Source organism: Tiliqua scincoides, chromosome 1, assembly GCF_035046505.1.
Source record: "Tiliqua scincoides isolate rTilSci1 chromosome 1, rTilSci1.hap2, whole genome shotgun sequence".
Lineage (NCBI taxonomy): Eukaryota > Metazoa > Chordata > Lepidosauria > Squamata > Scincidae > Tiliqua > Tiliqua scincoides.
In genome coordinates this window covers 283,451,828-283,466,003 of record NC_089821.1, presented here as the reverse complement: position 1 = coordinate 283,466,003, position 14,176 = coordinate 283,451,828, and the positions used below count along the sequence as shown (strand labels likewise).

The 14,176-nt window shown below is 42.3% G+C and overlaps 2 protein-coding genes across 3 annotated transcripts in view; one reads left to right on the top strand and one right to left on the bottom strand.

Annotated features, from left to right (window-relative positions):
- Positions 1-2,590: 2,590 nt before the first annotated feature.
- On the bottom strand, positions 2,591-14,127 carry FCF1 (FCF1 rRNA-processing protein). Of its 2 annotated transcripts, none has more exons than XM_066627213.1 (8): positions 13,861-13,961; positions 12,038-12,105; positions 10,930-11,001; positions 8,493-8,641; positions 6,762-6,834; positions 5,398-5,485; positions 4,934-5,028; positions 2,591-3,001 (listed from the first exon to the last, which is right to left on the bottom strand). In XM_066627213.1, the coding sequence occupies exons 1-8, from the start codon at positions 13,873-13,875 to the stop codon at positions 2,953-2,955; spliced, it is 609 nt and encodes a 202-aa protein (XP_066483310.1). In that variant the 5' UTR covers positions 13,876-13,961; the 3' UTR covers positions 2,591-2,952. The 2 variants fall into 2 exon arrangements, with proteins under 2 accessions (XP_066483310.1, XP_066483318.1); XM_066627221.1 differs by lacking the exon at positions 13,861-13,961 and adding an exon at positions 13,969-14,127 and having other exon boundaries at positions 2,592-3,001.
- The window catches only part of AREL1 (apoptosis resistant E3 ubiquitin protein ligase 1), a 37,675-nt gene continuing 37,547 nt past the window's right edge, over positions 14,049-14,176 (top strand). Inside the window, exon 1 of the mRNA XM_066627137.1 lies at positions 14,049-14,165. The gene's annotated coding sequence lies outside the window, so the exon portion shown is untranslated. The remainder of the gene's footprint in view (positions 14,166-14,176) is intronic.

Below are 14,176 nucleotides of genomic sequence, written 5' to 3'. Positions count from 1 at the left end.
CCCCAGGGATCAGTTTAAAAGCTGCTCTGCCACCTTTTTAATGTTATGCGCCAGCAGTCTGGTTCCATTCTGGTTCAAGTGGAGCCCGTCCCTCTTGTACAGGCCCCGCTTGTCCCAAAACGTTCCCCAGTGCCTAACGACTCTAAACCCCTCCTCCCTACACCACCGTCTCATCCACGCATTGAGACCCCTGATCTCCGCCTGCCTAGCTGGCCCTGCGCGTGGAACAGGTAGCAGGTATTGATTAGCAGTCAGCCGGGTGAGGGAGGTTCCCTGGAGTGATACCCAAAAGGGGGGGGGGTGTCTGCTGCTTAAGCTACTCTGCTTCCCCCCCAAAGAGGAAACTATTTTTAATTTCCTCCAACACTTATTTCAGGCCGTCATCTGCTTAATGACATAACTTCCTGCATAAGGATGGCTACAATGCTATCAACACTTTTCTGGGAGTAAACCCCATTGACTCTAATGGGACTTACTTCTGAGTAGACATGCATAGGATTGGGCTCAATGTCACTTACAGACCATGAATGCTAATTTTGGCCATCTGTATGAAAGGAGTTTGACATCCCTGGCCTAAGTTATCACTTAGCTTAGTATCCCCTAAAGAATGGGGAAGCTAAAAGTGCTACAACTATCTCCATTGATGGAGGAGCATGAGGTGAAAGCGTAACAGTGCATCCTCCTCCCCAAGTGTACTGTGTAAAAAGGAACTGAGGTTTCTGGCAGCTTGTATCCTCCCCATGGCTTCCCAAGGTGGAAGGTTCACATCATGTGGTGATGGGTAGGACATGGTTACAGCAAGGTACTCCGAAGCAGTTTATGCTGCTTTTTAAGAGTTTATATTCTTATGTCAGAGCTAGGGAGAGATTTATTGAATTGGTACAATCATAAGAGAGAAGTTTAATGAAGACAGGCCCATCTCACCTGTGGGTCACTTGGTTCACTATATCCCACAGTTATGTCACTTGGATTTCAGTCAGTTCTTCCTTGGATGGTCTCTTCATTTGTTGAGATGGATTAGGTTGCTTTAGGGCTCTGGCTGGCCCTCTCCACAAACAGATCCCTAGCAACTGGATCTGACTTATCCCCTGGAAGCTTTGGAACTATGATCCCTCATCCTGTTTTATCCCCTTGGCTACTGTGTACTTGTTTTCCCCAGCTGTAAAACTCCTTACTTTATGGGGGAGGTCTTAGTCCAGTATTCCTTTCCCTGCCTTTTCCCTTTGTTGATTTGCCTATATTTTCCCCTACTTTCTCCCCCCTTCTTTGGGTGTTCTCTCTTTTTCCACTCTCTCTCAAGGTTGACTCCCAGCTTTCTTTGTCTAAGAGCTGACAAACCTTTACAGTGCAGGAGTTTTAGACAGCCTGGTCACCCTTCAGAGGGCCATCTGGCATGGGCAGGCAAACCTCTCAACTCTTGATTCTGGGTGTTACCGCTGCTTCCAATGTACTATCAGCGGGCAAAGCAAGGGCACTGGGAGGGAAGGGGGGCTTTGGACAGGCAGTGGTACTGGTACTAGCACTGGGAGGAGTATTTCCCTACTTAACTGGTGTAATCCGTTGCTGGAAGGAATATTTTGCTGTTTACTGCATCTAAAGCTCCATTTGTTTATTTGTAAATGAAACGACTATTAGTCAGTATGAACTTGCAGTCATTCCTCTTCCACAGGAAGTTAGAATCTGGTCAGTGCTGCCTCTGGAACTTTCCACTTCTTGGGAAAGCAGGAAGAGTGCATAGCAATCCATTTCTTTAAGGCACATGGAAAATCATAGGAGCACGGCCTTAGCCTCTGCTTGTTCTTAAGGACAAGGAGAGAAGATGGGCTACTTGTTTACAAATTTATATCCCTCTTTATTTCCCAAGTGGGCATTTGAAGTGGCTTTACTTAAGGTTTTACTTAAGGGAAAATGGTGGAGGAAAGCAAGTATGTGGCAAGAATTTTTAGATGACTTTTAAAAAAATTGCTGTTTTAATATTTGTAATAAACTGAAATATTAACAAAATGTTACCTGTCAGCTTGTCATGTTGGTACATACAAACAGATGGCGCCACATGTGTGTGCCTGATGTTTTTAGGTAGCAACACCCAGTACATGTATCCGAGAACTAGGGATGCTTTAGATCTGGATGAAGGGTAACCATTTCTTAAAACATTCGCAAGACATAAATCAAAGAAATGGATCATACTAGAGAAGACACTTCACAAACAAAAGGCTGAGTAGACCAATAACACAGTTCATAGTAATCAATGCAAGTTAAGGAGTTAACATTAAAAGTAGCGCATGTGTGGTGATAAGGGTTCGCGTTTGGTAAATGTATAGCTATGTGGTAATTTGAATCAGGTGTCATATTTGATCTTCTGAAAGTCACTTCTAGTCAAAGAGCTTCGCTCAGACTACATGCACACACATGAATTTGGCTTAGCTCAATCTTAAGCCATCAATATTTTCCTCTATTGTTTTTCAGAGCTTACTATATCCTGAAAAATACAAACTGAACTTTGTGTGGTTGACTTAGCTTCTCTAGAATGCTGATTGAAAATGAGAGACTTGAATCTGATAGAGTTCCAAAAATGTATTTTTGCAGATCACGAACTTTTCAGAATACTCTGCACTTCTATTATTGTAAGTCAACAAACTTCTCTATAAATTCTCCTAAAGGGCCCTTTCTAACATCCTCTACACAAGGCTTATTAGAAATTTTAATTAAACTGGCTGCAACATGAGGAAGGATTCAAATACAAAAAGGAAATAATTTCAAAAGCCTACTTATGAACCATATTTATTCTGGAACACAAAGCAAAGGAACAATTCCAATATGCTTTTTTCTCCCAAACATCAGAGCAGCTACAAAGCACAAATCAGAAAGACAGGAACCTTATAACAGGCTCAGAGTTCTGGAATTGGGCAGTTTGACGCAGCAGGCTTATTTTGAACTCTTTCCAACAACTGGTTAAAATCGAGGTGCTCCATAGTCATCGGGCATCCTCTCAATGTTATACCTAGAATGACAAAGAACAACCCTTTGTTATTTCCTTTGTGATACTTAGCAAGCACACAGTGAAAAGCTTTATAATATTTATTAGCATAATGTTGTACTTTGAGCCCTAAGGGCAGTAAATTTAAAAAAAAATGTGCCAGCTAGCCAAACAGGCACACAAATGGGAAAGGGCAAGCAATAACTAGCACTATCTACAGGAAATTTTGAAAGCTATACAGTATATTAATATAGTGTCATTCATTTATATGGTGCTATACAGAATAATGTAAAACAGAAAGTTCAATAGTGAGGAAACACAACAAACAAAGGGGAAGGAAGTGGTTTAGCTGCCCCCACCACTTTCACCTCATCCCAAGAGGGAAGGTCTACACTGAATGGGGTGAAGTAAAATATGACAGAATTTGTTCTTTACCCAAGGAACCACACTGTGACCAAAATATGCTTCAGAAAGGGGTTTCACAATATCAGATAAGGAACAGTCAACAAGGTTACAAAGCAGTCTATCATCAATACTTGATCTTTATACGCCCAGTTATCCTCACTGGGGAAGGCAAGGGACTTCAGTCTCACACTAAATCCTGGTGAATCCAGACCCCAAGGCTGCCCGATGGAAAAGGACAAACCCAGCAAGGAAGTTCTAATGGGCTGATTAGCTCTGGTGCCATAGCTTAGTATTACGCCTGGACTCCAGGGAACGCTAGGAGCACGAGGTGGGGCCCACCTCTTTCTGTACCTAACGAGGCCTCTTGCTTTCTAGATGGGGGGCTCCCCTGAAATATATGATCACCTCTTTCCCTCCTGCTCTCTTCTGCGGCCTCTGGTGTTCCTCTCTGCCATAACTATGGCACTTTCCTTGTCACCGTTTTCTCTCCTTCCATTTACCCCCTTTATCTGGCTTCTCACCTTTGTCTTCCTCTCTGCCCAAGCACAACCACTCCCCTTCTCTCTCTACCTGTATCTTGCTCCAGCCTGTTCTTCATTCTTCCATCCTCCCCTCCACCCTTCTCTTTTGTTGTTTCTTTCCTGGTCTCCCCTTCCACTTCCTTTGGTCTCGCTCTCTCCACTCCCTGTCTCACTTTCTCCACTTTTGAGTCTTCCCACCTATGATAGCCCTTTTCCTCCCTCCTGGCCAGTCTTCTCAGTCCTGTTGGTTCCATGGCACCCAGCAATTTCATCATCACCAGCTGCACTGGAGTAAAAAGGATGGTGTGAACAGCCCCATGCAACTCTTCTCATTTTGCAGGGTGAAGCTAAGCTCCAAAAAATGGCTAACAGATTGAGCTGCTAAATATGACTTTCCTAGTTTGAACCTTGCCTCTGCCATGAACTCACTAGGTGACCTTAAGCAAGCCATTCACTCTCAGCCTCAACTGCAATAAGGGAATAATTAAACTTATTCAATTTACAGGTTGTTGTGAAGGTATGGATGTGAGCAATGCGGTTACATTTACATGTACTTAAGCTTTGTTTCAGCTGAGGATAAGGACTGAAAAGGTTAGTGATCCATTGATTCAATATATAATTTGACAAGATGGAGTGTAGTTACTATAGTGTTAATAAAAGCCTCATAGCCTGAGATGTGTTTACACTCTTCCATAAGCTCTGAGAGAAATCTAATTTAATTTGTCAAAGATGAGCAAAACCATAGAAAAAGGCTTATGATGATCTGTCTCCCAAGTTCCATATAAGATTATTCAACCATCAACAATGGCATATGAACCTAGATCAGTTGATGTTAATAACTCACTTTCTCATTGGGTTTAGCATGAAATAATTGCAAATTTAAGCATGTTGTGCCTTTCATTACTATTAATAAATCTTTTTACACAGGCCAGCTATATACATGATGTACGTGCCAACCAAAATTCAGAAGACACTAATGATATACAATGTAGAACATGAGATAATTTTTTATATTTGGAAGCTTACCTACCTGTGATTGGATATATACATTATTGGGACTCCAGGGATCTTCCGTATTCTCCGCTTAAGATCTCTGTCTACGGTAGCCACTATGTAACACTTGTGCTGCAAGTTGAAAAAACAATGGGGGGGATTCAGCCTCTTACTGGTAAAATAAACTAAATACTTGCTCTCTGGCCACGAAGGATGCACATTTGCAGAAACCTTGGGTGTTTACAGAAAAATCAAATCTCACTTCCTTTACATCTAGAACTAACACGATCATGTACTGGAGAGTCAAGGAAACAGGATCTGACCTCCTATAATCAATAATACTGATACTTGCCAAAGTAGACAATGTTACAAGGCAGAGTCTTAAATGAAATTTTCTTTGCCGGACATTAGCACCAAAAGAAATCAAGTACATCTAGATACATTTGCTTATTAAGAGCACAACACAGAATTCTTCTAAAGAGTTCTAAAAACAGGAAGTACCTGAGTGACCCTCTGTACCAAACAGTCATCTGCATAGGTTCCTTTGTGAGTGCATGGTAAGCGTTCAAATCGTGGATCTTTAGCTATCCTGTAGAATCCCAAATATGAAAATTAGGAAAAGATCCAAGCAAAGATGAAAAAACTAAAATCAAGAAATTCCTAGGTAAAACCAACAATTTCTGCCTTTTTCTCACTAGCAATTTTTAAAAATACTGTATATGAACTAGAAACCAGGACTCATAACTTAGTCCCAGATCATTTTCAAAAAAGTGTGTTATAGTTAACAAAGGCATCAGCTAATTATTTCTTGTATCCTAAGTTATTCTTTAGTTTGCTAAAGGGATTTGATAACATGGAGGTAATAGTGCAAGGTTCCTGTACACAGAAATCTGAAACTAGACTTTGCATTTGCACAGTACGTCATACACAAAATTGTCAGTGACTCACTGTGCTACAATTTCGTCTACATGCACTAATACAAACACAACCACTCACAGAACACAAAATCCACTGGATTTCTGCAAGTGCTCCTTGGGATACAACCCGATATTTATTTCAAATGAGCAATGTATGCCAAGAACATGTTTTTAAATTCTAGATTGTTAGGCACACATAAAACTAGAAATCTACCCCTCTCCCAAAGCAGTAACATAGAAAACAGGCTTTCTGCCCACAGAAAATTATCAGGCATTCTGGAATGTGCAGCTGTTTCCATCAAAGGTGATCTGTGAGTTGAAGGGCGCAATCCTAACCAATTTTCCAGCACTGACATAGCTGTGGACATGTTTGTTACCTTACCTTGCGGCTGCATTGCGGTTAGATCAGTGCTGGAAAGTTGGTTAGGTTTGCGCCCTAAGGCGAGAAACCTACTTTATCCAATATACAGGTAAGATAGAAATGCCTTGTATTTTGTACTGATAATTTTGAATTGTTTCCTCTATATACCAGAACAAATTGCTTAATTGAAAACTTGCTCTGAATGTGCAAGCCAGAACTTTCTCCCACATGCATAGGGAATTCTTATATGCTATAAGATTAGAAAGGAAGAAGATCTGCTTTGCAGAGGAGCTATCATTCAATGGCATAGCTAGCACATGCTTTACAGAAGATTCCAGGTTTAATCCCTGGCATCTCCACATAGGGCTAGAAAAGACCCTGGTCTGAAACCCTGGAGAGTTGCTCCCAGTCTGTGCAGACAATACTGAGCTACATGGATCAATAGATAAGACACCTTATCCTGTTCATAGATATCTCGTCCATAGTATCATATACCCAAAACTTACATTTTTTGTTCTCCCTTGGGGAACAAAGGGAAAAGGGTGACCAGTTACCCTGCTTTAACAGGTACAGGGGTTAGGTCCTACCTTAGTGCTACACGATACTTCTGTCCCAGTTTCTCAATTTCAGCCATGACACAATCTGTGATACACGGAATACCTGTGGAAATATATAAATACCATAACCTGACTAATTCAAAAAATATTAGGATTCAAGCCTCTAAATCATGCTTTCACTTCATCAATCCCACTAGAAGACAGTCAATGGACAACTACCAGCCCACTCTTCCTCTAACTGATTTTTCATCTCAATTTACACCAGTATATACACTAACGGATGTTTTGTATATATCCCATTAGAAGAAAAAATGTTAATAGAGGCCTATTAGATGATATCTGCCAGAGGACCCTATTTGATCATTTATGTAAGTTCTTTACTTTCAATAATGCAACAACATATTGTTGGCATCCTTCAGTCTCGAAAGACTATGGTGTCACACTCTGAATGGTGGTTCTGGAACAGAGTGTCCTCTCCAGTGCGCAAAGCCTGGATAAAGTAGGTATGGAGGATAGGCTGTTACCCTTACAGCAAATCCCCCCTCTCCACGTCGCTGAAATGGTCCAATGGAAAGGCAGAGGCCAATACGGTTGGTTCCAGCGACGTCGCAGGAGTTGCCAGAATGTGACTGTGTTCAGCCATGAACTGCCTCAGGGACCCCGGCTCTGGATTTTGCCTCGAGGTTGACTCCTGAAGCCTTTTCCATAACTGGATGTAGCCATAAGGCAGTGGAGGTTTGGGATCAGAGTTTTCCTTCTCTCAGATGAGCTGCCTTCCCAGGCTGACGAGTCCCATCTACCCGGTGACTGTTTAGTCGCCTCTTACGACAAGTACAGCCAAACTGAGGGCCTATTCTTATCCCCAGCCCCCAGGGAAATTGCAATTGTTGCAATTTATTGCAACAACAATATCGCAATAAATTGAGCAAAGCGAGTGGTATCTCTGTAATTGGCTGTGCTTTCCTTATTTGTCAAGAAATGATAACATTTAATTTCAATTAATCAAGATTAGTACAAAAATAATCAATTCCACTGTTTTTTAACATCACATCTGCAAACTTAATGGTAATAAAGCATTATGTGATGCTACTGTTGATGAAGCTATGTGAGCTACCAGTGTGTTTCTGGGTATGATTCAAGGTGCTAGTGATGACCTTCAAATTACTACACAGCTTAGGACCAAACTATCTCAAGGATTGTCTCCACCCTATCCCCCTCTCCTAGTCTGCCCAGCTTGTATAGATTTTAGGGAGATTCTCTTGTGGGTTCCCCTTCCTTTCGAGGCACGGTTGGCATTCTCTGTGGTTGTTCCTACTCAAGGGAATTCTTTGCCCTGTGAGGCATGTGTGGCCCCACAGTGCCAATCAGTTGGTTAAGCCCTCTCTCTTTCAGCACATCTTGGTAGACTTGCTTTGATGCCACCTGATTTTGATGTGTTTGAAATGCTACTGTCTCTGTTGGTCTTTTGCTTTTTAAGATCTTCACCATCACCACTCAGTATTTTGATTTCTATGTTTTGTATATATTGCAAGCCACCATGAATCTTAGGAGAAAGCTGGGGCATGCATTTTCATTTCATTCATGCATTTCAAAATAAAGAAAACATCTAGTAGCAAGTACTAAGAATAAAGAAGCAGAACCTGGTGTACCACTGCTGTGCTAGTCCCAGCAATGCATCTCCATCAATGCAGCATTTTCATAGTTTGCTTATTGCACTGTGATGCTACTCCAAAACAAGGTGCCACATTCGTGGATACTTACATTTAGCATAGAGGCAATCCATCATTGACTGTACCAGGTCAAGTTTGGCTTTAATGGAGAAGTTAATGAAGTTGGTGTCAACCAGGATGTAGTAGGGAGGCCCAAGTTGTGTATTATATTGGAAGAACAAACAGGAAGGATATTTAGGGCTGAAAAGACAGAAATAGGATAAATTACTTCAGAACAGGGATATAAAAATATACTGTCCACCCACTGTGTGCAACTTCTAAAGCACCTTTTAATGTCTCAATAACTTTGCTGAATTTTAATGAAGAATAATTTGCTAACCAGCACTGCTATGGAAAGTATTTGGAAAATCATGATGACTGTCAAAATACCCAGAAGGTAAACATCAGAATCAGTGAAACTGTTACTTCTTTGAAAACATTTAAACATACAGGTGCAACCTATTTATCCACAGATTTTTTATCTTCCAATTTGTCTCAACATGAATCAGGTGGGGGGGACTGAAAGTCACACACACCTTTGCCTCCTTTGCTGGCTTCTCTGTTTCCAGGCAGCCCAAAACACTGCAAAAAGGCTCTGCCTCACCCAGGTAGGGAAATAGCCCTGGAGCCATGAAAGAGGTTCCCCTTTCAAAGGAACAGTAACACTCTTGGAGCCCCTGAGCCTGCAAAGGGGCTGAGGAGGGGCAGGGGGGTGGAAAACCTCTGTAGCCAGAGCATGTGCAGCAAAGTGGAGCTCTCTCACTCACACACACACAGGGGCAGGTGCGGTAGCAACAGAGGGGATTGCTTTAAAAAAATCCAGGGAGTGTTTGCCCAGTCCCCATCCCCCCCCCATGGTGCAGGCTCTCCAGCCTACGGAAACAAAAGTCCAGCAGGCAAGCCTTCCCAGCAAGCAAAGCATAAGATTTAGGCTACAATCTGATCTACACTTTCCTGGGAGTAAGCCCCATTGACTAGAATGGGACTTACTTCTGAATAGAAACGCATAGGACTGGACTCTTAAAAGCTCAGCTTCCCACCTGTGAAAGGGGGAGGCTAAGGAGGGGAGGGGACTGATAACAGCTGCCTTAGTTTCCTTCCAGCCCCAAGTGTCAGGCTGCAGTGTATTTGCTTAACTCTAATTCGGATAAATAGGCTTCACCTGTATACTTCTGCATGTTTAAAGGACTCTTACAACTGACGTCTGGTATCTTTTGATTGGGTCAAGTGATTCAACTCACTGGAGGACTGAAGTTACTGAGAAAAGCAAAGAAATTATTTGTGCCACTTTAGAAAGGTATAGATCCTTATTCACTTCTTAGAAATCTCCTTATAGACTGTTCATAATTGTTTTAACATTTTAAGGCAAGATTAGACTTCTTGTTCCATGTAACATAAAGCAGCATAGGATAAACCTTATATAGATGCAAGACATTTAACCACTCTTCGATTTAACTGGCTCTTTAGAATAATTTTTGATTAGTGTGTGAAACTACATGAAAGTCCTAATCCTGATCAAAATAGTACACTCCAAAAACCTTTGATTCTTATTCTTTTAGCAATACAATTTAGAAGCAATGGCCAATACTTAAAATAAGTTTTCTTTAAAATAAAATACCATAAATTAAAATTTCCTTAAAATAAAGAAAATCTGGTTATGTTACTCCTGACTGCAGTGAGTACGCTGGCTACAAATGCAGCATGCCCAGCTACCTGCTTGATCAGCCAAGATTGTGAAAGGCTCACATGACCACATGTGTTCATGTCTCCTTGACCACCAATACAACCAAGTCTTTAGGCCACAGTCCTAAAGAAATGCATTTGAATGTGAATAGCTACTGAAATCAATGTAACATTCTAATTATACATCTGGATAACTCAGGGCTGCTAGGAATTTACAGAAATCAAACTTCCTCACTAGAGGTGCTCAGGCTATGGAACACCCTGCTCAATGAGGTAAACCAGTTGTCATCACTTTCAGAAGGCAGTGAAAGTAGGATAGTGAATGCTATCCTACTCAAGTGTATTTTTACTTCCTGTGCATCCATCTCCACATGCTAATTACTTTAAGATGCCTTATGTTTTTATTTACTAATGATTACTATATAAAATTTTAATGGTTAAATTTCATGTCTGTAATTTATGTTACTACTTGAATTGTTAGCTACTTAAGAACAGTTCTATTATAGAAAGATAGGATATATGTAACAGTAAGAAACAAACAACATCAGAGACATTGCTAATGTCCAAGCAGTGACCCACTGGAACCAAAAAGTTTCACACCTTCTGCTTCCTCTGGGAAGTTAGAAATTGCCACAAGATGTGGTGCAGTCCCATGATAGGACTTACATAACTGAGGATTAAGCTGTCCTGCATGACCCCTTTCATCTCTTTCAAAAAATAATTCCTAACATTGCACAAACAGAAAGGATTTGGTCTTCCTACAAACACTCCTGTGAGTGCTTCAAAAAACATGATTTGGTACTTACACCTCTCTTTCTTTGATTGCACTGGGATCTTCCTTCTTTTTCTTTTTGGGTTTTGCTCTGTCTGCCTCTTTGCTAAGAATGGTAAAAAGTTTTAAAGCATTTGTGTACACCAGCTAATGTAACATTAGCAAATCTCTTAAGATATCACAGGCACATAACATTAAAGTTGAGAATACAAAAGTAAAGAGGCAGATGAAGATCAAGAAAAAAATATATAATTCAAACGTTTAAGATGATTCTCCAAATAGTAAAGCAGATTACTGCTTTAGGTGACAGAATTCTTGCCCACTCCTCCACATAACCAAATGGAACCCTCGATTATAGTGAACCCTCGATTTAACGGACCAGTGGAGGGATGGGGTGTCCATTAATGCAGAAAGTCTGTTAAATTCTAATGCATTTATGACAGCATACACACACAGAACAAATGACTAGTTTTTAAAGAAGCGGATTATATCTGTTATTTGTAAAGTCTATTAAACTGAGGACTATTAAATTGACAATTCAATCTATTAAGAATTAACGCATAAGGAAGAAATGCAAGAGATTTTTGCCCTCAGCAATATGCATGGGGTGTGTGCTGCATTCAGCTGAAGTGTCTTTGACTACAGCAGGAAGTAAGGGTGGCATGGGTTTTTGTTTGGGGTTTTTTTTTGTTTTTGTTTGAGACAACCACAACTGCAGGATGATTAAAGCCAGCCAGCAATTGTGGAATGCTGCACAAGCCATACACTAAACACTAAAACAGTGCTTTGCAAGTATTCAGCATTGATTTTAGCCAAATAATACCTATGTTCTCTTCGCATCTGTCAGAAAAGTTTTCAATTAAGACTAATCAATTAAGGCCCAAATCCTAACCAACTTTCCAATGCTGGCATAGTGGTGCCAATAGGACGTGTGCTGCATCCTGCAGTTGGGTGGCACTCATGGAGTCCTCCTCAAAGTAAGGGTATGCTTGTTCCCTTACCTTAGAGCTGCATTGTCCTTATGTCGGTGCTGAAAAGTGAGTTAGGATTGCCCCCAAATGTTGCAGCCCTAGTAATTACACAAAGCTCTGACTTAGGGTTTATCACAAATTGCCACTACTAAGTAATACCAAGGGACTCACATGCGCTGATCACGAAGGCTGATCATGCGCTTCATGGTAGCATATTTCTTTACTTTCTTCTGTTTCCCCTGAAATGGAAAAACAAATAAGTGTTCTGCAAAAATATTGTAGAACCCCATCTATACTTCTTTTCATACTTTCATCAGTGCTTACTGATTTCTAAACAGAAAGGTACCAAGACTCAGACATAAAAATCATGCCCAGACACAAAAAGACTCAGACACAAAAATCCTGTTCCCTAATTCTAGGCAGGCACAATTAGTTATGGTAGGCTACTTACTAGTGAAAAGGAGTAACATACTTGTTCTTTATCGTATGTTCCTACAGGTTGAGTATCCCTTATCTGGACTGCTTGGAACAGTAATGTGTCTGAATTTTGAATATGTCTGGATTTCAGAATAACTGCATAAATATAATGAGAAAAGCTCTCTCTTGCTCTTTTCACTGTCACCCATATGAGTATCTGCTGGCCTCTGATATTTTTCAACAATATCTGTACAGGTACGCACTACAGAGCAAAGAATAGAACTTACAGTCTGTACCTACACTGTACATGGGAATGAGCATAAGACCTTCTAGTGTTCACACTACAGTCAGTTTTTTTTAAAGCTTTGAACATTTGAATGGTCTGGATTTCAGATGTTTGGAGAAGGGGTAAAGTACCAAAATAAGCAACATGGCAGGGGCTTAGCCAATCTGTTGTCAAATTAAGCTCCCATCCTAGTCATCATAAAATTAGCTTTCTAATTTTGGAATAGTTTTTAAGAAGCTATCCTCAGTCAATCGCAGCCCCAGAAATGCCATTGTGCACATACAGAATTACTTATTTCTGGCCCAGTAACACCTAACTTCAGCAATTCATTTCCATAGTTAGACATTTATCTCCCTCCCAAGACTCAAATGATCAACCACAGTGTTTCTCAATGTTTGTCCCTCGCTGTACCACTTTGCACAGTCCACCTACTGGAAGTCCCACCGGAAGTAACTGGTGATGATGTCATCTGGATTGGGAGGCCAGGTGGAATGTGACAAACACTGGTAAGAGGTTCAAGGTGGACAGGAGAGCTTTTTCAAGCTACTGCTTATTGCACTGCTTTGCTGGTTTTGCTGTCAGGTGGCAGGGGTCTGGGGGTCCTGCAAGTACCACCAGACACCATCTCAAGTCGGGTAGATTCAGGGGGGGACCATGGGTGCGTGACCCCCAAATGTCGAGCCAGCGGGGAATGGCGCCCACCAGGATGGGGAGCAAAATCAGGCGCTAGATGATTGTCCACTGGGTGGCGTGCCAGTGAAATTGCACTCAGTCAATGGAGCTGGGTCTACCCAGCAGGTAGATTTGTGCTCCAATTCTGACTGGGAACACAGGTCTAGCCACCCAGCAAACCTCAGCCACAGAGGCCAAAATGTTCAACCGGTTGATCTGAACTCTGGGGTTAAGGTAGTGCTCATGGCCCCCCCCAAACACAAACATTAGATCCACCCCTGCCTCAAGTACCACCACTGGTAGAAGTACCACTGGTTGAGAAACACTGATCTACCAGGTAAGCAAGGCAGGAACATATCAAATAATGCCCGACACACACACACACACACACACACACGAAGGAGCATCTCAAGCAACACACACACGCAGGAGCATCTCAAGCAACACATCTCAAGCAACACACGCAGGAGCATCTCAAGCAACACATCTCAAGCAACACACGCAGGAGCATCTCAAGCAACACACACGCACGCAGGAGCATCTCAAGCAACGCACACGCACGCACGCAGGAGCATCTCAGGAAACGCACAGAGGACCATAGCAAGCAACCCCCTTCCACCTGTGCCAAGAGCATCGAGTGCTGCTGTCAGAGGAGTCCCGCGAACACCCTCCAGAGCGAGCCGGCCCCTCGGCGGAGCCAGGCGCGCAGAGCAGCCGCCCCACTCACCATCTCCGGCCTCTCCTTCCACAACTGCTCCGCGCGCGGCTCCTCCGCAGCGACTTCCGGCGCCGGCAGGCCCTGCGCGTCGCGCGTCCCTTCCGGAGCCTGGGACGGGGAGGCGGGCTGAGGAGAGCGGGCGCCCGTCCTGCCTGCGCCCGGGCGGAGCCGAGAAGGGCCGTTAGCGACGCCGGCGCTGCGGGCGGGTGGGTGGCTC